This window comes from Hypanus sabinus, chromosome 5 (genome assembly GCF_030144855.1).
Source record: "Hypanus sabinus isolate sHypSab1 chromosome 5, sHypSab1.hap1, whole genome shotgun sequence".
Taxonomy (NCBI): Eukaryota; Metazoa; Chordata; class Chondrichthyes; order Myliobatiformes; family Dasyatidae; genus Hypanus; species Hypanus sabinus.
The window spans coordinates 184,194,032-184,215,885 of NC_082710.1; the positions used below are offsets into that span (position 1 = coordinate 184,194,032).

A 21,854-nucleotide genomic window follows, 5' to 3' on the forward strand; every position below is an offset into this window, starting at 1 on the left:
GGATAGTCGAGGGTGTAGTACAATGTTATTGGGGGAGGTACGTGGATAGTCGAGGGTGTGGTACAATGTTATTGGGGGAGGTACGTGGATAGTCGAGGGTGTGGTACAATGTTATTGGGGAGGTACATGGAAAGTCGAGGGTGTGGTACAATGTTATTGTGGAGGTACGTGGATAGTCGAGGGTGTAGTACAATGTTATTGGGGAGGTACATGGATAGTCGAGGGTGTGGTACAATGTTATTGTGGAGGTACGTGGATAGTCGAGGGTGTAGTACAATGTTATTGGGGAGGTACATGGATAGTCGAGGGTGTAGTACAATGTTATTGAGGAGGTACGTGGATAGTCGAGGGTGTAGTACAATGTTATTGAGGAGGTACGTGGATAGTCGAGGGTGTAGTACAATGTTATTGGGGAGGTACGTGGATAGTCGAGGGTGTAGTACAATGTTATTGGGGAGGTACGTGGATAGTCGAGGGTGTAGTACAATGTTATTGGGGAGGTACGTGGATAGTCGAGGGTGTAGTACAATGTTATTGGGGAGGTACGTGGATAGTCGAGGGTGTAGTACAATGTTATTGGGGAGGTACATGGATAGTCGAGGGTGTAGTACAATGTTATTGGGGAGGTACGTGGATAGTCGAGGGTGTAGTACAATGTTATTGTGGAGGTACCTGGATAGTCGAGGGTGTAGTACAATGTTATTGGGGAGGTACGTGGATAGTCGAGGGTGTAGTACAATGTTATTGGGGAGGTACGTGGATAGTCGAGGGTATAGTACAATGTTATTGAGGAGGTACATGGATAGTCGAGGGTGCAGGTACATGAACTATGTTATTGGGGAGGTACGTGGATAGTCGAGGGTGTAGTACAATGTTACTGGGGAAGTACGTGGATAGTCGAGGGTGCAGTACAATGTTATTGGGAAGGTACATGGATAGTCGAGGGTGTAGTACAATGTTATTGAGGAGGTACATGGATAGTCGAGGGTGCAGGTACATGAACTATGTTATTGGGGAGGTACGTGGATAGTCGAGGGTGTAGTACAATGTTATTGGGAAGGTACGTGGATAGTCGAGGGTGTAGTACAATGTTATTGGGGAGGTACGTGGATAGTCGAGGGTGTAGTACAATGTTATTGGGGAGGTATGTGGATAGTCGAAGTTTGAGGCATTTGCAGCATCACTGATTGGGGTTGAATTCCGACCGCTGTCTATAAGGAGTTTGTACATTCTCCACCTGACTGCATACGTTTCTTCCAGGTGCTCCAGAAGACATATGGGTGAGGGTTATCAAGTAGTGGACATGCTACGTCTGTGCCGGTAATCTGGTGACCCTTGCTGGCTCCACTGTCCTCAGAATGTGTTGGTCGTTATGAAGCCAGTCTTTATTTTCAATCTGTTGAAATGTTTACAGTCTACACCTTGCCTTGATAACCCCTTAAGGAAGTCATCAATATCCAGAGATATTATCAATAATGTGAATTATAACATGGACACCACGGTAGTGTCGTGGTTAGTTCGACACTATTACAGCTCGGGGAGTCGGAGTTCGGAGTTCAATTCTGGTAAGGAATCTGCCTGTCCTCCCCGTGGAGTGCGTGTGTGTGCTCCACAGTCCAAAGTGGGGTTAATTGGTCATTGTGAACTGTCCTATGATTAGGCTTGGGTTACTGGGAAGCACGGCACAAAGGGCTGCTGGGGCCTGTTCAGTGCTGTATTTCAGTAAATATTATAATTGTACTTTTTTTGTGCTGCATCAGATTTTGATCTTTACTGGAAATGACATTAGAAATCAATCTGTTCAAGGTTGTTTATGACTGTATGTTTTGATGTACGTGTGACAAAAAAGCTAATTTTTTACCTTTAATCACGGGCGGATGGGGTGAGCTTTGGTGGGCAGAACGGTGGCCCTGGTTCTGAGGACAGAAGTGCCTGTTCTCGTGTTGTATGTTTCAATGACTCCATGAATGATGGAGTCATGTTCTCGTGTTGTATGTTTCATGACTCCATGAATGAAAGGCTGGAGGCCCCGATGGAGGGGCGGGAGTGCTGTGCTCTCGGCGGGGGAGGGAGGGAAGGGCCAGGAAGTACTTACAGAAGCAGAGGAAGAGGGTGTCCACACACATGTTGTATACACTGAAAAATCCCTGCGCGATCATGTACGAGCCAACCACGAGAGTCTGCGGAACAACACGAGCGTCAGTTAACTGTGCAGCCCCACAAGGGCGATATGCCAAAGACAGGATAAGACCACAAGACCATAAGAACAGAATTAAGCCCTTCAGCCCATCGAGTCTGATCTGCTATTCAACGATTTATTAACCGTCTCAACCCGACTCTCCTGCCTTCTCCCCATAACCTTTGATATCCTGACCAATGAAGAACATATCAACCTCCACTTTAAATATGCCTAATGAAGTGGCCTTCACAGCAATGAATTCCATAGATTCACCATTCCTTTGGCTAAAGAAATTCCTCCTCATCTCTGTTTTTAAAGGACATTTTTCTGTTCTGAGACTATGCCCTCTGGTCTTAGGCTCTCGGCCATAGGAAACATCCTCGCCACATTCCCTCGATTGAGGCCTTTCAATATTCGATAGGTTTCAATGAGATCACCCCCCTCCCCACCTCTTGTACACTCCAGTGAGTACAGACCCAGAGCCATCAAATGCTCCCCATATCTGGGGTCATTCTCGTGAACCTCCTCTGGACCTTTCTTAGGTAACAGACCCAAAAACTGCTGGCAATACTCCAAGTAATGATCACAAAATGCTGGGGGGACTCAGCAGGCCAGGCAGCATCTGTGGAAAAGCGTACAGTCGACACAGTGCTGCCTGTAAAGCATCAACATTACATCCTTGCTCTTATATTCGCTTTCTTGAGCAACACCGTGATCAGTCAGGGTGTTAAAGAGGAGAATGGGTAGAAGAGGGGTAATAAATCAGCCATGATGGACCAGTTGGTCTAATCCTATTCCTAATCTGGAGGAACTCAGCAGGATCGGTGCAAATGAATAAACAGTCAATGTTTCGGGCGGAGACCCTTCATCAGGACTGGAAAGGAAAGAGTGTGGAAGCCAGAAGAAGGAGGGTGGAGGGGAAGGAGGACAAGCTGGTAGGTGATGGGTGAGATCAGATGTAGAAGGAGGTGGGGGAGGGGAGACAAAGGGGAGGTGAGAGATGGAAAAGGTGAAGGGCTGAAGAAGAAGGAATCTCATAGGAGAGGAGAGTGGACCACGGGAGAAAGAGGGGCACCAGAGGGAGGTGAGGGGTAGGTGAAGAGAACAGAAGGGGTAAGAGGGAAACCAGAATGGAGAATCAAAAATGAGAGAAGAGGGACGCGATAAATTAGTGGAAGTTAGAGAAATCAATGTTCATGTCATCAAGTTGGAGGCCATCCAGGCAGAGTACACGATGTTGCTCCTCCCCTCGAGAGAGGGCTCATCGCGGCCGTTGAGGAGGCCACGGACTGAAATGTCGGAATGGGAATGGAACTGGGAGTAAAATGGTTAGCCAGCAGGAAAGTCTTTCTGCCGATGGAGCGCAGGTTTTTGACAAAGCAGTCCCCCAACCTCTGTTGGGTCACACCTGTGCGAAGGTGGCCATGTTGGGAGCACTGGATACAGTAGACAACCTGACTGGGTTTGCCAGCCAGCTGTTGCCTCACTTCACGACATATGCCCGTGATAATCAACCTGGTTTTGATTCTGTGTCTGCACCCTCCCCATCTCACTGTGTATGTTTCTGAATGGTTTTGTGTGTTTACTGAGGATCAGCCAGTGTCGCTCTCCACCTCCAGGCTGAAGGAAAATGACACAGTCTCAGGTCAGAGATAAACATGGTCGAGCACCTCTGCTCCTTTGCCAATTATCACCCCCCCCCCCGGTTTCTTGTTTCACGATTCCCCTCCCCGACCCACCTGGTTTCACCTCTTAGTTTACACCCCTTCCCTTCCCCCCGTCCTTCCCCACCCCCTCCAGCCCTGATGAAGGGTATTGGCCCGAAATGTCGACTGTTTATTCATTTCCATCGATGCTGTCTGACCTACGGAGTTTGGTGCGGCTGCCCTGGCGTTTGTAGTTCTGTGGCAGCGGTACAATACGTTACATAACTGTAAATCTGAGAAAGTGTATACAGACATATAAATGTGTGTGCCTACCAGAATCGGAAGCCAATAGTAGTTGAGTACAGGAACCTGGAACGTCGGATCTGAGATCTTAATCCGATTAGTGAAGAAGAAGAATGCCAGGACGCCTGGAAGAGAGGGAGAGGGTCATACACCACCTCAATCACTCCGCCTCAATCACCCCTTCCTTACCCAGTCTAGCTCAGCCCAGGATGCCTGGAAGAGAGGGAGAGGGTCATACACCACCTCAATCACTCCGCCTCAATCACCCCTTCCTTACCCAGTCTAGCTCAGCCCAGGATGCCTGGAAGAGAGGGAGAGGGTCATACACCGCCTCAATCTCTCGGCCGCTCTCTGACCAGTATGGCAAGGACAATCCCAGGATCGATGAGAATATCGCTTTCACTAATGCCCCTTGGGGAGGTGAAACTGCCTTCCTTACCCAGTCTAGCTCAGCCCAGACCACGTCCATGAGTTATGCTGCTGCATTTAAGGCAGCAATGTAGGTCCTCCATCACCGACAGTCACAGTGCTCAGGAGCTCCCTCTCGCTTTTCATGACTGTCAGCCACGCAAGTGCCAGGTGGAGACTCAGGAATACCGTCACACTCAGATGTGGAAGCGTTATTCATTCCCGTTACCCTAACAGTTTTGTTTTCCCAGTCAGGCTTGTTAGCCCTGAGCTGAACCCCCAAACCCGGAGGGTCAGAGGACCGCTCTTAGTCTGACCTCTGCCCTTTGACCTGGTTGGTATGGGTGACCCTACCAAGAGCCAAAGCCAGCATAGCTCTCCACCCTATGAGGAGGGTGCGGTTCTCCTGGTGCCAGACAGGAGAGGTGAGAAAACCAGGAGGGGCAGCAATAAGGGTCTTTTGCCCACAGGAGGCGAATCTAAATGTGTAAATGATCTGACTGGCAATTTTCCCAGTTGGAAGGAGGTGAGTACACGGAATGAGCTGTCAGTGGGAGTGGGAGAGACAGATACGATTACATTTTTAAAACATTTAGACCGCTACACAGATTAGAATGGTTTCAAAGTTCAAAGTAAATGTATTTCTTCAGAGGGTCATAGGCCAGGGTCTGAGGGACCCAAACCATGCTGGAATCAGACAGAAGGACTCAGATTGAGTGTCCCAGACCGAACCGGACTCGGATCGAGTGTCCCAGACCGAACCGGACTCGGATCGAGTGTCCCAGACCGAACCGGACTCGGATCGAGTGTCCCAGACCGAACCGGACTCGGATCGAGTGTCCCAGACCGAACCAGACTCGGATCGAGTGTCCCAGACGGAACCGGACTCGGATCGAGTGTCCCAGACGGAACCGGACTCGGATCGAGTGTCCCAGACGGAACCGGACTCGGTAACTCACCCACTCCACCGACCACCAACAGCTTCCCGAAGAACAGCAGCAGGTCAGTCATTTTATCAAGGACCACCACCCTGAGAGGGTCAGAAAACACAGAGCAGGTCACTCTCCTTCCACTGGGAACAGCGGATCCCACCGGTGCAGGCATTCCCTCCACGGCTGGGAGGGAGGGGGAGGCCTAGCTTCACAGTATTCCAGATACCTTTGGGAACTCCGGGTGGACCACATCCAGACAGCTGAGTCCATGCCAGTGCAAAAACCCCTCTCGTTCCCTCCTCCTCACCCTCTTTCCATAACGTGGTCCATCTCTACCCATTCCCTTTCCTCTTGCCCTTTGTCCACTCTTGCCCTCCTCTTCCCCTTGTCCCTTTCTCCCCTTCCCTCACTCTCTCTTTCCCTCCATCCCCTTCTCTCCCTCAGCCTCCTGTCCCCTCTTTCCCTCCCTTCTCCTCTCTCCCCTTGCCCACAAACTCCCTCCCCCTCTCCCTTCCCTCTCTCTCCCCTCCCTCTCTCTCTTTTTCCCCTTCCCCTCCCTCTGCATCCTTTGTACACTCTTCACACCCCTCACTCCCTCCCCCGTACCCCTTTCATCCCTTCCCCCAATCCCAACCCATCATCGCGGTCAGTGACTTCTCTTCGGCTGATGATCACAATACCCGTTCGACTGAGAGACCGGAACACACGTCACTCCCGACAGAGGGTGAAACCCGTACGAGACTCTGGGGTCCAACTACAGCCTGAGAATCAGACGCAGCCCCTCACCGGGCAGGGAAATGAGTGGGGGAGGGGTCTCACCTGACGATGTTCCTCATGAGCAGCTTGAAGGCGTTCTTGGCTGAAACACAGAAGTTTTTGCCGTACACTGCGATCTACAGAGAGAGGGGTTAAAGTAAAACGGTGCCAGAGCCCATCCACCCATCTATCCGTGTCTGTTTCCCCCCCCCCCCCACTGTTTACAGAGTCCCGCCCATTTCCATTCCACAGAGGCCCAGAGCACTCCCACCCACCCCTATGTTGGGAATATTTCTCGTTTTCCCCTCCACCCTCCCCGCAGCTTGACCGTCAGACACAGGAGCAGAATCTGCTCCACCATTCCATCATGGCAGATGTATTTTCCCTCTCAGTCCCATTCCCCTCCCCTGTCACCTGACATGATCACACCAACCAAAACCCTACCAACATCCATTTAAACGCACCCAATGACTTGACCTCCACAGTTGTCTGAGGCAATGAATTCCACAGATTCACAACCCTCTGGCTAAAGAAATTCCTCCTCATCTCTGTTCCAAATGGACGTTCCTCTATTCTGAAGCCGTGCCCTCTGATCCCAGACTCCCCCACCATAGGAAAAATCCTCTCCACATCCACTCTATCTGTGTGCTCTGGTCCTAGACTCCCCCACTATAGGAAACATTCTCTCCACATCCACTCTATCTGTGTGCTCTGGTCCTAGACTCCCCCACTATAGGAAACATCCTCTCCACATCCACTCTATCTGTGCCCTCTGGTCCTAGATTCCCCCACTATTGGAAACATCCTCTCCACGTCCACTCTCTCTGTGTCCCCTGGTCCTAGACTCCCCCACTATAGGAAACATCCTCTCCACATCCACTCTATCTGTGCCCTCTGTTCCTATCTCTCCCACTATAGGAAACATCCTCTCCACATCCACTCTACCTGTGCCCTCTGGTCCTAGACTCCCCCACTATAGGAAACATGGTCTCCACATCCACTCTATCTGTGTCCTCTGGTCCTAGATTCCCCCACTATTGGAAACATCCTCTCCACATCCACTCTATCTGTGCCCTCTGGTCCTAGACTCTCCCACTATAGGAAACATCCTCTCCACATCCACTCTAACTGTGCCCTCTGGTCCTAGTCTCTCCCGCTATAGGAAACATCCTCTCCACATCCACTCTATCTGTGTCCTCTGATCCCAGACTCTCCCACTATTGGAAACCGTCTCCACGTCCACTCTATCTAGGCCTTTCAATGAGATTCCCCCTACCCCATTCTAAACCCCAGCGAGTACAGGCCCAGAGCCATCAAACACCCCTCTCACATTAACCCTTTGGTTTCGTTCCTGGGACTATTCTCGTGAATGTCCTCTGGACCCTCTCATCTTTTCTACGGTGGAGTCCTAAGGCTGCTCACAACACTCCAGGAGCCGTCTGCCCAATGACTCAGCATTACCTCTCTGTGTTTGTACCCTACCCTCTCAAAATGGATGCTAACTTTGCATCTGCCTTCCTCACCACAATCTCCACCTGCAAATGAACCTTCAGGGAATCCCGCACAAGGACTCCCAAATCCCTTTGCTGATCTAGTACCCCCTCGCCTCCCTCCGCCCTCGCCTCCCCGCCCCTCCCCACTCGCCTCACCATGATGTAGGCGTTGCGGTTCAGGAACTTAATGAACTTCTCCAGGCACCAGAAGCAGCACTTGAGGCAGCACATCAGGAACCGGGTGACCGGGTTCTGTACGTCTGCAGGGGGAGGGGTAAAGCATTGTCTCAGGAGGGGTAAAGCATCGTCTCTGGGGGGCATAAAGCATTGTCTAAGGGTATGTGTGTGAACTTGAGAGGACACAAGGGAGAGGGAGAGAGAGAGCAAGAACAAGGCCCCTGTGGGAGGTAGAATCTTGCTTGAAGGATGCAGCTTAGGTGCTTGTCCAATGGAATTCTGCTGCGTACTGAAGAAGGCCATTCAGCCCATTGTGTCTATGCTAGTTCAGTTGAAGAGACTGATTGGTTCCACTCTCTGTTCCTTTCCCACACCCCTGTCCAAATCTTAATCCAACTTTCCCTTCCCCATCCTGAAGAATGGTTTTGGCCTGAAATGTCGACTGTTTATTTATCTCCATAGACGTTGCCTGACCTGTGAGTGTGTTGCTCTACATTTCCGACGTCTGCAGAATTTCTTGTGTTTACCAATGTTTGAACTCTTTATTGACCTCAGCCCCTCATCTGCTACCCCACAGATCCACCCATGCCACTCCACACCCCCTTCAGCGGGCTCTTACTTTTCAGCTTGTGGTCGAGGTACTCGAGGATGATGCGGATGAGCTGTACGATGGTCAGGATGAGGGCTCCGAAAGCCAGGGACCCAGTGTGATATCTGAACGAAAGCGATACAACGTTAGAGTCTCCTTCGGTTTCTTCGTGTCTCCCTGGAACATGCACACACTCGCACACAGACACTTTAAATTACTCAAAAATAAATCTAACTCATTCCTCCTACATAACCCTCCATTTTCCATCATCATGTGCCTACCTAAGAGTTTCTCGAGTGTTACTAATCTATCTGCCTCCATCACCACCATGTTCTGTGTGAAAACGACTACCCCGACATCTCCCCTTTACGTTCCTCCAATCATACCCCCCCACACGAGCTACCATCACCCTGGGGAAAACACTCTGGCTGTCCGCTCAATCTGTGTCTTATCATCTTGTAAATCTCTGTCACCTCACCTCATCGCTCCAAAGAGAAAGCGGTCCTGATAAGACACCCTCTCTAATCCAGGCAGCATCCTGGTGAATCTCCTCTGCACCCTCTCTAATCCAGGCAGCATCCTGGTGAATCTCCTTCTGCACCCTCTCTAATCCAGGCAGCATCCTGGTGAATCTCCTCTGCACCCTCTCTAATCCAGGCAGCATCCTGGTGAATCTCCTCTGCACCCCCTCTAATCCAGGCAGCATCCTGGTGAATCTCCTCTGCACCCTCTCTAATCCAGGCAGCATCCTGGTGAATCTCCTCTGCACCCTCTCTAATCCAGGCAGCATCCTGGTGAATCTCCTCTGCACCCTCTCTAATCCAGGCAGCATCCTGGTGAATCTCCTCTGCACTCTCTCTAATCCAGGCAGCATCCTGGTGAATCTCCTCTGCACACTCTCTAATCCAGGCAGCATCCTGGTGAATCTCCTCTGCACCCTCTCTAATCCAGGCAGCATCCTGGTGAATCTCCTCTGCACCCTCTCTAATCCAGGCAGCATCCTGGTGAATCTCCTCTGCACCCTCTCTAATCCAGGCAGCATCCTGGTGAATCTCCTCTGCACCCTCTCTAATCCAGGCAGCATCCTGGTGAATCTCCTCTGCACTCTCTCTAATCCAGGCAGCATCCTGGTGAATCTCCTCTGCACACTCTCTAATCCAGGCAGCATCCTGGTGAATCTCCTCTGCACCCTCTCTAATCCAGGCAGCATCCTGGTAAATCTCCTCTGCACCCTCTCTAATCCAGGCAGCATCCTGCTGAATCTCCTCTGCACCCCCTCTAATCCAGGCAGCATCCTGGTCAATCTCCTCTGCACCCTGTCTAATCCAGGCAGCATCCTGGTCAATCTCCTCTACACCCTCTCTAATCCAGGCAGCGTCCTGGTCAATCTCCTCTGCACCCTCTCTAATCCAGGCAGCATCCTGGTCAATCTCCTCTGCACCCTCTCTAATCCGGGCAACATCCTGGTCAATCTCCTCTGCACACTCTCTAATCCAGGCAGCATCTTGGTCAATCTCCTCTGCACCCTCTCTAATCCAGACAGTGTCCTGGTAAACCTCCTCTGCACCCTCTCTAATCCAGGCAGCATCGTGGTGAATCTCCTCTGCACCGTCTCTAATCCAGGCAGCATCCTAGTGAATCTCCACTGCACACTCTCTAATCCAGGCAGCATCCTGATGAATCTCCTCTGCACCCTCTCTAATCCAGGCAGCATCCTGGTGAATCTCCTCTGCACCCTCTCTAATCCAGGCAGCATCCTGGTAAATCTCCTCTGCACCCTCTCTAATCCAGGCTGCATCCTGGTGAATCTCCTCTGCATCCTCTCTAATCCAGGCAGCATCCTGGTAAATCTCCTCTGTACCCTCTCTAATCCAGGCAGCATCCTGGTAAATCTCCTCTGCACCCTCTCTAATCCAGGCTGCATCCTGGTGAATCTCCTCTGCATCCTCTCTAATCCAGGCAGCATCCTGGTAAATCTCCTCTGATATCTATCTCTCTATCTCACTCTCACAAACACATCCAACCCCTCCTTGCAAAACAACCAGCCACCGCTGGTTCGTCTGAAACGCTGGACGACCACCACCTAAATCACGAGATTTACCCCCCCCCCCCCCAAACGAGTGGCAAGGCTCGGTGGGCCAGAAGGGCCAGTTCTGCTCTAAATAAATAAGTAACTCACTGGTGATTAGTGGCCCCGTTATCTTATACTTCTCTGTCAAGTCACCTCTCATCTTCCTTTGCATCAGAGAGTAATGTCCTAGCTCACTCAGCCTGTCCTCATAGGATGTGCTCTCTAATCCTGATAAATCTCCACGGCATGCTCTCTAAAGCTTCCACACCCTTCCTGTAATGTTAAGACCAGAACTAAACACAATAGTCCAAGAGTGGTCTAACCAGGGCCATCACCTCACAACTCTTGAACTCAGTCCCCTGACTAATGGAGGCTAACACACCGTACACCTTCTGAACTACCCTAGCAACTTGCAGAGCATTGAGAATCTATGAACTTTAAATTTAAAAGAAGAAGAGACTGTAGCTGTAAGAACCCGCCGTTCCAAACGACATGAGGTTGATGCTTTGACAGGCCGGGCCCTGTGGTTTGATTAGGAGTCGATGCCTTCAATAAATGATGCTCCAGAAGGCAGCAACCAGCCAGACAAACAGTAATGCCACCGTTAGCACAATGCTCTGCAGTGCCTGCAATCACCGATCCGTGTTCATTGCCCGCTGCTGTCCTTAAGGAGTTTATACGTCCTCCCAGTGACTACTTGGATTTTCTACGTGCTCTGGTTTCATAGAAACATAGAAAACCTACAGCAGAATACAGGTCCTTCGGCCCACAATGCTGTGCTGAACATGTACTTACTTAAGAAATTACCTCCGGTTACCCAAAGCCCTTTATTTTTCTGAGCTCCATGAACTTATCCAGGAGCCTCTTAAAAGACGCTATTGTATCGGTCTCCACCACCGTCACCGGCAGCCCGTTCCACGCACTCACCACTCCTTGTATAAAAAAAACTTACCCCTGACATCTCCTCTGTACCAAGCACCTTAAAACTGTGCCCTCTCTGGCTAGTCATTTCAGCCCTGGGAAAAAGCCTCTGACTACCCACACAATCAATGCCTCTCATCACCTTATACACCTCTATCAGGTCACCTCTCATCCTCCATTGCTCCAAGGAGAAAAGGCCGAGTTCACTGAACCTATTCTCATAAGGCATGCTCCCCAATCCAGGCAACATCTTCGTAAGTCTCCTCTGCACCCTTTCTATGGCTTCCACATCTTTCCTGTAGTGAGGTGACCAGAACTGAGCACAGTACTCCAAGTGGGATCTGACCAGGGTCCTATATAGCTGCAACATTACCTCTCGGTATTTCCCCCCACGTGTTAGGGAGTGTGGTCATGCCATGTTAGAGTTGGAAGTGTAAAAAGGCTCTTGCAGCCTTCGAGCTGTGCCACATATTAACCATAGCCTAATCATGGGATAATTTACAATAACCACTTTGCCTACCAACCCGTAACATCTTTGGAATGTGGGAGGAAAGCGGAGAAACCCACGCGATCACGGGGAGAACGTACGAATGTATTACAGGCAGCAGTGAGAATTGAACCTGGGTTGCTGGTGCTGTAACCCATTGTGCTAACTGTGCCACTCCATTTTCAGACGGCATTGGCCGTTGACACAAATGATGCATTTCAGTGGTGCTTTGATGTGACAAATAAAAGCAATCTTTTTCCTTATCTTTAAACTCAGCGAACGCTGAGGGGGATATGTTCCTCACCTGAGGGTACGCATGAAGGAACCAGACACTGCGAAGTAGGGGATGTCCCGAGGCTTTTTGAAGGCCCAGTAGTAGGAGGCGAAGGCTCCGGCCAGGGTGCACTGCCCCAGGGCAATGACGAAGTTAATGCACCACAGGAAGCCGATGATGTTGTAGATCTGCAGCTGGAAGAGGTTACGTTGGAGGATGCCCTTGTCATTGTACTTGTAGAAGGCACACTTCACCGTGTCGCAGCTGTATGCCGATGCGTTGAAGTTCTGGGTGGGAGGGGGAAAGGGATGGAATGGTTAGTCTGTCCCATCTTCCCAGGTTAACTCTGCCCAGCTACGAAATGGGAGGGGTCAGGCACGGGACTTGGAACCCCATCCCACAAAAACCCAGAGCGACAGAAACGCCGACAGAAGCTCCTGAGACCTCGTCCCTGGGAGAGGGAGGAACTTCCTCTGGATCCATGAAGTTATGTGGTGAAAGTCACAGGAACAATCGTTTGATTGGCCCAGGACAAAGCACTCTGGGGGGCTGATGCTGCCCCAGCAGGGGCGATGGGCTTATGAAGAAAGAAGCCCCTTCCAAGTTGTCCTAGAGCTCTCCCATGCCATTTGTCAGCCCATATCACTGCTGACTGTCTTTCACTCCCTCCTTTTATTCCCCACCTCACCTACCCCCTCCTTACACCACCTGACATCACACTACAACTGAACTCCCCTCGGTCACCAGATTGGACTACCCTGGAAGCCCCTACAAAACCCTCATGGTACAGCAGAGTTGGGCCCACCTGTTAACCTACTCCAAGATCAGTCTCACTCTCCCCTCCACATTGATGGAGAAAAATGGGAAGGGTTAGATTGAGGTAGATGAGAATGTTGGCCCAACACTGTAGGCGAAAGGACCTGTACCGTACTGAAGTGTTCCACATTCTGTAGCCGTACACAGAGGGAGAGGAGACTTGGGGGAGTGGAGGATGAGGCTCCATGTTGTCTGTTAACTGAATGGGTTTAAGGAATTTCTTACAGTAGTTAAAACTCAGGGAGGAATGGGTTTATAGAGACAGGGAGGAGTGGAGGATGAGGAATGGGTTTATAGAGACAGGGAGGAGTGGAGGATGAGGAATGGGTTTATAGAGACAGGGAGGAGTGGAGGATGAGGAATGGGTTTATAGAGACAGGGAGGAGTGGAGGATGAGGAATGGGTTTATAGAGACAGGGAGGAGTGGAGGATGAGGAATGGGTTTATAGAGACAGGGAGGAGTGGAGGATGAGGAATGGGTTTATAGAGACAGGGCGGAGTGGAGGATGAGGAATGGGTTTATAGAGACAGGGAGGAGTGGAGGATGAGGAATGGGTTTATAGAGACAGGGAGGAGTGGAGGATGAGGAATGGGTTTATAGAGACAGGGAGGAGTGGAGGATGAGGAATGGGTTTAAGGAAACTCATGGAGGACTGTCCGGCTCTGAACAGTCACTACCCCTCAGCTGTCTGGCTCTGAACAGTCACTACCCCTCTGAACAGTCACTACCCCTCTGAACAGTCACTACCCCTCAGAACAGTCACTACCCCTCAGGAACAGTCACTACCCCTCTGAACAGTCACTACCCCTCAGGAACAGTCACTACCCCTCAGGAACAGTCACTACCCCTCAGAACAGTCACTACCCCTCTGAACAGTCACTACCCCTCAGGAACAGTCACTACCCCTCTGAACAGTCACTACCCCTCAGCTGTCCGGCTCTGGACAGTCACTACCCCTCAGAACAGTCACTACCCCTCTGAACAGTCACTACCCCTCAGAACAGCCACTACCCCTCAGGAACAGTCACTACCCCTCAGGAACAGTCACTACCCCTCTGAACAGTCACTACCCCTCTGAACAGTCACTTCCCCTCTGAACAGTCACTACCCCTCAGGAACAGTCACTACCCCTCAGGAACAGTCACTACCCCTCTGAACAGTCACTACCCCTCAGCTGTCCGGCTCTGGACAGTCACTACCCCTCAGAACAGTCACTACCCCTCTGAACAGCCACTACCCCTCAGAAACAGTCACTACCCCTCAGAACAGTTACTACCCCTCAGCTGTCCGGCTCTGGACAGTCACTACCCCTCTGAACAGTCACTACCCCTCAGAACAGTCACTAACCCTCAGCTGTCCGGCTCTGGACAGTCACTACCCCTCAGGAACAGTCACTACCCCTCTGAACAGTCACTACCCCTCAGAACAGCCACTACCCCTCAGGAACAGTCACTACCCCTCAGGAACAGTCACTACCCCTCTGAACAGTCACTACCCCTCTGAACAGTCACTTCCCCTCTGAACAGTCACTACCCCTCAGGAACAGTCACTACCCCTCTGGACAGTCACTACCCCTCAGGAACAGTCACTACCCCTCTGAACAGTCACTACCCCTCAGCTGTCCGGCTCTGGACAGTCACTACCCCTCAGAACAGTCACTACCCCTCTGAACAGCCACTACCCCTCAGAACAGTCACTACCCCTCAGAACAGTCACTACCCCTCAGCTGCCCAGCTCTGAACAGTCACTACCCCTCTGAACAGCCACTACCCCTCAGAACAGTCACTACCCCTCAGAACAGTCACTACCCCTCTGAACAGTCACTACCCCTCAGCTGTCCGGCTCTGAACAGTCACTACCCCTCAGCTGCCCAGCTCTGAACAGTCACTACCCCTCTGAACAGCCACTACCCCTCAGAACAGTCACTACCCCTCTGAACAGTCACTACCCCTCAGCTGTCCGGCTCTGAACAGTCACTACCCCTCTGAACAGTCACTACCCCTCTGAACAGTCACTACCCCTCTGAACAGTCACTACCCCTCAGCTGTCCGGCTCTGAACAGTCACTACCCCTCAGAACAGTCACTACCCCTCAGCTGCCCAGCTCTGAACAGTCACTACCCCTCTGAACAGTCACTACCCCTCTGAACAGTCACTACCCCTCAGCTGTCCGGCTCTGAACAGTCACTACCCCTCAGAACAGTCACTACCCCTCAGAACAGTCACTACCCCTCTGAACAGTCACTACCCCTCTGAACAGTCACTACCCCTCAGAACAGTCACTACCCCTCAGCTGTCCGGCTCTGAACAGTCACTACCCCTCAGAACAGTCACTACCCCTCAGAACAGTCACTACCCCTCAGCTGTCCGGCTCTGGACAGTCACTACCCCTCAGGAACAGTCACTACCCCTCTGAACAGTCACTACCCCTCAGAACAGCCACTACCCCTCAGGAACAGTCACTACCCCTCAGAACAGTCACTACCCCTCTGAACAGTCACTACCCCTCAGAACAGTCACTACCCCTCAGCTGTCCGGCTCTGGACAGTCACTACCCCTCAGGAACAGTCACTACCCCTCTGAACAGTCACTACCCCTCAGAACAGCCACTACCCCTCAGGAACAGTCACTACCCCTCTGAACAGTCACTACCCCTCAGGAACAGTCACTACCCCTCTGAACAGTCACTACCCCTCTGAACAGTCACTACCCCTCTGAACAGTCACTTCCCCTCTGAGCAGTCACTACCCCTCAGGAACAGTCACTACCCCTCAGGAACAGTCACTACCCCTCTGAACAGTCACTACCCCTCAGAACAGTCACTACCCCTCTGAACAGCCACTACCCCTCAGCTGTCCGGCTCTGAACAGTCACTACCCCTCTGAACAGTCACTACCCCTCAGAACAGTCACTACCCCTCTGAACAGCCACTACCCCTCAGAACAGTCACTACCCCTCAGAACAGTCACTACCCCTCAGCTGCCCGGCTCTGAACAGTCACTACCCCTCTGAACAGTCACTACCCCTCTGAACAGTCACTACCCCTCAGCTGTCCGGCTCTGGACAGTCACTACCCCTCAGAACAGTCACTACCCCTCAGCTGTCCGGCTCTGAACAGTCACTACCCCTCAGAACAGTCACTACCCCTCAGCTGTCCGGCTCTGGACAGTCACTACCCCTCAGGAACAGTCACTACCCCTCTGAACAGTCACTACCCCTCAGAACAGCCACTACCCCTCAGGAACAGTCACTACCCCTCAGGAACAGTCACTACCCCTCAGGAACAGTCACTTCCCCTCTGAACAGTCACTACCCCTCAGGAACAGTCACTACCCCTCTGAACAGTCACTACCCCTCAGCTGTCCGGCTCTGGACAGTCACTACCCCTCAGAACAGTCACTACCCCTCAGAACAGTCACTACCCCTCAGGACAGTCACTACCCCTCAGCTGTCCGGCTCTGAACAGTCACTACCCCTCAGGACAGTCACTACCCCTCTGAACAGTCACTACCCCTCAGGACAGTCACTACCCCTCAGCTGTCCGGCTCTGAACAGTCACTACCCCTCTGAACAGTCACTACCCCTCTGAACAGTCACTACCCCTCAGAACAGTCACTACCCCTCAGCTGTCCGGCTCTGGACAGTCACTACCCCTCTGAACAGTCACTACCCCTCAGGAACAGTCACTACCCCTCTGAACAGTCACTACCCCTCAGAACAGCCACTACCCCTCAGGAACAGTCACTACCCCTCAGGAACAGTCACTACCCCTCAGAACAGTCACTACCCCTCAGCTGCCCGGCTCTGAACAGTCACTACCCCTCAGAACAGTCACTACCCCTCAGAACAGTCACTACCCCTCAGCTGCCCGGCTCTGAACAGTCACTACCCCTCTGAACAGTCACTACCCCTCAGGAACAGTCACTACCCCTCAGAACAGTCACTACCCCTCAGCTGCCCGGCTCTGAACAGTCACTACCCCTCAGAACAGTCATTACCCCTCAGAACAGTCACTACCCCTCTGAACAGTCACTACCCCTCAGCTGTCCGGCTCTGAACAGTCACTACCCCTCTGAACAGTCACTACCCCTCAGAACAGTCACTACCCCTCAGCTGTCCGGCTCAGGACAGTCACTACCCCTCAGAACAGTCACTACCCCTCAGCTGTCCGGCTCTGAACAGTCACTACCCCTCTGAACAGTCACTACGCCTCAGAACAGTCACTACCCCTCAGAACAGTCACTACCCCTCAGCTGTCCGGCTCTGAACAGTCACTACGCCTCTGAACAGTCACTACCCCTCTGAACAGTCACTACGCCTCTGAACAGTCACTACCCCTCAGAACAGTCACTACCCCTCAGCTGTCCGGCTCTGAACAGTCACTACGCCTCTGAACAGTCACTACCCCTCAGAACAGTCACTACCCCTCAGCTGTCCGGCTCTGAACAGTCACTACCCCTCAGAACAGTCACTACCCCTCAGGAACAGTCACTACCCCTCTGAACAGTCACTACCCCTCAGCTGTCCGGCTCTGAACAGTCACTACCCCTCAGAACAGTCACTACCCCTCAGAACAGTCACTACCCCTCAGGAACAGTCACTACCCCTCAGGAACAGTCACTACCCCTCTGAACAGTCACTACCCCTCAGCTGTCCGGCTCTGAACAGTCACTACCCCTCAGAACAGTCACTACCCCTCAGAACAGTCACTACCCCTCTGAACAGTCACTACCCCTCAGAACAGTCACTACCCCTCTGAACAGTCACTACCCCTCTGAACAGCCACTACCCCTCTGAACAGTCACTACCCCTCAGGACAGTCACTACCCCTCAGATGTCCGGCTCTGAACAGTCACTACCCCTCTGAACAGTCACTACCCCTCAGGACAGTCACTACCCCTCAGCTGTCCGGCTCTGAACAGTCACTACCCCTCAGGACAGTCACTACCCCTCAGCTGTCCGGCTCTGAACAGTCACTACCCCTCTGAACAGTCACTACCCCTCTGAACAGTCACTACCCCTCAGGACAGTCACTACCCCTCTGGACAGTCACTACCCCTCAGGACAGTCACTACCCCTCAGAACAGTCACTACCCCTCAGAACAGTCACTACCCCTCAGCTGTCCGGCTCTGAACAGTCACTACCCCTCTGAACAGTCACTACCCCTGAGCTGTCCGGCTCTGAACAGTCACTACCCCTCTGAACAGTCACTACCCCTCTGAACAGTCACTACCCCTCAGCTGTCCGGCTCTGAACAGTCACTACCCCTCAGGAACAGTCACTACCCCTCAGAACAGTCACTACCCCTCTGAACAGCCACTACCCCTCAGAACAGTCACTACCCCTCAGAACAGTCACTACCCCTCAGGAACAGTCACTACCCCTCTGAACAGTCACTACCCCTCAGAACAGTCACTACCCCTCACCTGTCCGTCTCTGAACAGTCACTACCCCTCAGGAACAGTCACTACCCCTCAGAACAGTCACTACCCCTCACCTGTCCGTCTCTGAACAGTCACTACCCCTCAGAACAGTCACTACCCCTCAGCTGTCCGGCTCTGAACAGCCACTACCCCTCAGAACAGTCACTACCCCTCAGGACAGTCACTACCCCTCAGAACAGTCACTACCCCTCAGCTGTCCGGCTCAGGAACAGTCACTACCCCTCTGAACAGTCACTACCCCTCAGCTGTCTGGCTCAGGAACAGTCACTACCCCTCTGAACAGTCACTACCCCTCAGCTGTCCGGCTCAGGAACAGTCACTACCCCTCTGAACAGCCACTACCCCTCAGGACAGTCACTACCCCTCTGAACAGTCACTACCCCTCAGCTGTCCGGCTCAGGAACAGTCACTACCCCTCTGAACAGCCACTACCCCTCTGAACAGCCACTACCCCTCAGAACAGTCACTACCTCTCTGAACAGCCACTACCCCTCAGAACAGTCACTACCCCTCTGAACAGTCACTACCCCTCAGCTGTCCGGCTCAGGAACAGTCACTACCCCTCTGAACAGCCACTACCCCTCAGCTGTCCGGCTCTGAACAGTCACTACCCCTCAGAACAGTCACTACCCCTCAGCTGTCCGGCTCAGGAACAGTCACTACCCCTCTGAACAGTCACTACCCCTCTGAACAGCCACTACCCCTCAGCTGTCTGGCTCAGGAACAGTCACTACCCCTCTGAACAGCCACTACCCCTCAGGACAGTCACTACCCCTCTGAACAGTCACTACCCCTCAGCTGTCCGGCTCTGAACAGTCACTACCCCTCAGAACAGTCACTACCCCTCAGCTGTCCGGCTCAGGAACAGTCACTACCCCTCTGAACAGTCACTACCCCTCAGGACAGTCACTACCCCTCTGAACAGTCACTACCCCTCAGGACAGTCACTACCCCTCTGAACAGTCACTACCCCTCAGCTGTCTGGCTCAGGAACAGTCACTACCCCTCTGAACAGCCACTACCCCTCAGGACAGTCACTACCCCTCAGGACAGTCACTACCCCTCAGCTGTCCGGCTCTGAACAGTCACTACCCCTCTGAACAGTCACTACCCCTCAGGAACAGTCACTACCCCTCAGGACAGTCACTACCCCTCAGCTGTCCGGCTCTGAACAGTCACTACCCCTCTGAACAGTCACTACCCCTCAGGAACAGTCACTACCCCTCAGGACAGTCACTACCCCTCAGCTGTCCGGCTCTGAACAGTCACTACCCCTCAGAACAGTCACTACCCCTCTGAACAGTCACTACCCCTCAGAACAGTCACTACCCCTCAGGAACAGTCACTACCCCTCTGAACAGTCACTACCCCTCAGCTGTCCGGCTCTGAACAGTCACTACCCCTCTGAACAGTCACTACCCCTCAGCTGTCCGGCTCAGGAACAGTCACTACCCCTCTGAACAGTCACTACCCCTCAGAACAGTCACTACCCCTCAGGAACAGTCACTACCCCTCAGGAACAGTCACTACCCCTCAGAACAGTCACTACCCCTCAGGAACAGTCACTACCCCTCAGAACAGTCACTACCCCTCAGCTGTCAGGCTCTGAACAGTCACTGCCCCTCAGAACAGTCACTACCCCTCAGAACAGTCACTACCCCTCAGAACAGTCACTACCCCTCAGGAACAGTCACTACCCCTCAGGAACAGTCACTACCCCTCAGAACAGTCACTACCCCTCAGCTGTCCGGATCAGGAACAGTCACTACCCCTCTGAACAGTCACTACCCCTCTGAACAGTCACTACCCCTCAGAACAGTCACTACCCCTCAGCTGTCCGGATCAGGAACAGTCACTACCCCTCTGAACAGTCACTACCCCTCAGAACAGTCACTACCCCTCAGCTGTCCGGCTCTGAACAGTCACTACCCCTCAGGACAGTCACTACCCCTCAGGAACAGTCACTACCCCTCAGAACAGTCACTACCCCTCAGCTGTCCGGCTCTGAACAGTCACTACCCCTCAGGACAGTCACTACCCCTCTGAACAGTCACTACCCCTCAGCTGTCCGGCTCTGAACAGTCACTACCCCTCTGAACAGTCACTACCCCTCAGGACAGTCCCTACCCCTCAGCTGTCCGGCTCTGAACAGTCACTACCCCTCAGGACAGTCACTACCCCTCTGAACAGTCACTACCCCTCAGCTGTCCGGCTCTGAACCGTCACTACCCCTCTGAACAGTCACTACCCCTCTGAACAGCCACTACCCCTCAGGACAGTCACTACCCCTCAGCTGTCCGGCTCAGGAACAGTCACTACCCCTCTGAACAGTCACTACCCCTCTGAACAGTCACTATCCCTCAGCCGTCCGGCTCTGAACAGTCACTACCCCTCAGAACAGTCACTACCCCTCAGCCGTCCGGCTCTGAACAGTCACTACCCCTCAGAACAGTCACTACCCCTCAGAACAGTCACTACCCCTCAGCCGTCCGGCTCTGAACAGTCACTACCCCTCTGAACAGTCACTACCCCTCAGAACAGTCACTACCCCTCTGAACAGTCACTACCCCTCTGAACAGTCACTACCCCTCAGAACAGTCACTACCCCTCAGGACAGTCACTACCCCTCTGAACAGTCACTACCCCTCAGAACAGCCACTACCCCTCAGAACAGTCACTACCCCTCAGCTGTCCGGCTCTGAACAGTCACTACCCCTCAGAACAGTCACTACCCCTCTGAACAGTCACTACCCCTCTGAACAGTCACTACCCCTCTGAACAGCCACTACCCCTCAGCTGTCCGGCTCTGAACAGTCACTACCCCTCAGAACAGTCACTACCCCTCTGAACAGTCACTACCCCTCAGCTGTCCGGCTCAGAACAGTCACTACCCCTCAGAACAGTCACTACCCCTCTGAACAGTCATTACCCCTCTGAACAGTCACTACCCCTCTGAACAGTCACTACCCCTCAGCTGTCCGGCTCTGAACAGTCACTACCCCTCAGGACAGTCACTACCCCTCAGGAACAGTCACTACCCCTCAGGAACAGTCACTACCCCTCTGAACAGTCACTACCCCTCAGAACAGTCACTACCCCTCAGAACAGTCACTACCCCTCTGAACAGTCACTACCCCTCAGCTGTCCGGCTCTGAACAGTCACTACCCCTCAGGACAGTCACTACCCCTCAGGACAGTCACTACCCCTCAGCTGTCCGGCTCAGGAACAGTCACTACCCCTCAGGACAGTCACTGCCCCTCTGAACAGCCACTACCCCTCAGGACAGTCACTACCCCTCAGGACAGTCACTACCCCTCAGCTGTCCGGCTCTGAACAGTCACTACCCCTCAGGACAG

The 21,854-nt window shown here is 52.6% G+C and overlaps 1 protein-coding gene across 1 annotated transcript in view; it reads right to left on the reverse strand.

Annotated features, from left to right (window-relative positions):
• Nucleotides 1-21,854, reverse strand: part of slc44a4 (solute carrier family 44 member 4) — a 156,872-nt gene that overhangs the window by 18,339 nt on the left and 116,679 nt on the right. Inside the window, exons 15-21 of the mRNA XM_059971111.1 lie at nt 12,267-12,523; nt 8,514-8,608; nt 7,874-7,977; nt 6,288-6,361; nt 5,496-5,566; nt 4,159-4,253; nt 2,096-2,180 (exon numbers count right to left, since the gene is read on the reverse strand). Of these exons, the coding sequence (XP_059827094.1) occupies nt 2,096-2,180; nt 4,159-4,253; nt 5,496-5,566; nt 6,288-6,361; nt 7,874-7,977; nt 8,514-8,608; nt 12,267-12,523 (781 nt within the window). The remainder of the gene's footprint in view (nt 1-2,095; nt 2,181-4,158; nt 4,254-5,495; nt 5,567-6,287; nt 6,362-7,873; nt 7,978-8,513; nt 8,609-12,266; nt 12,524-21,854) is intronic.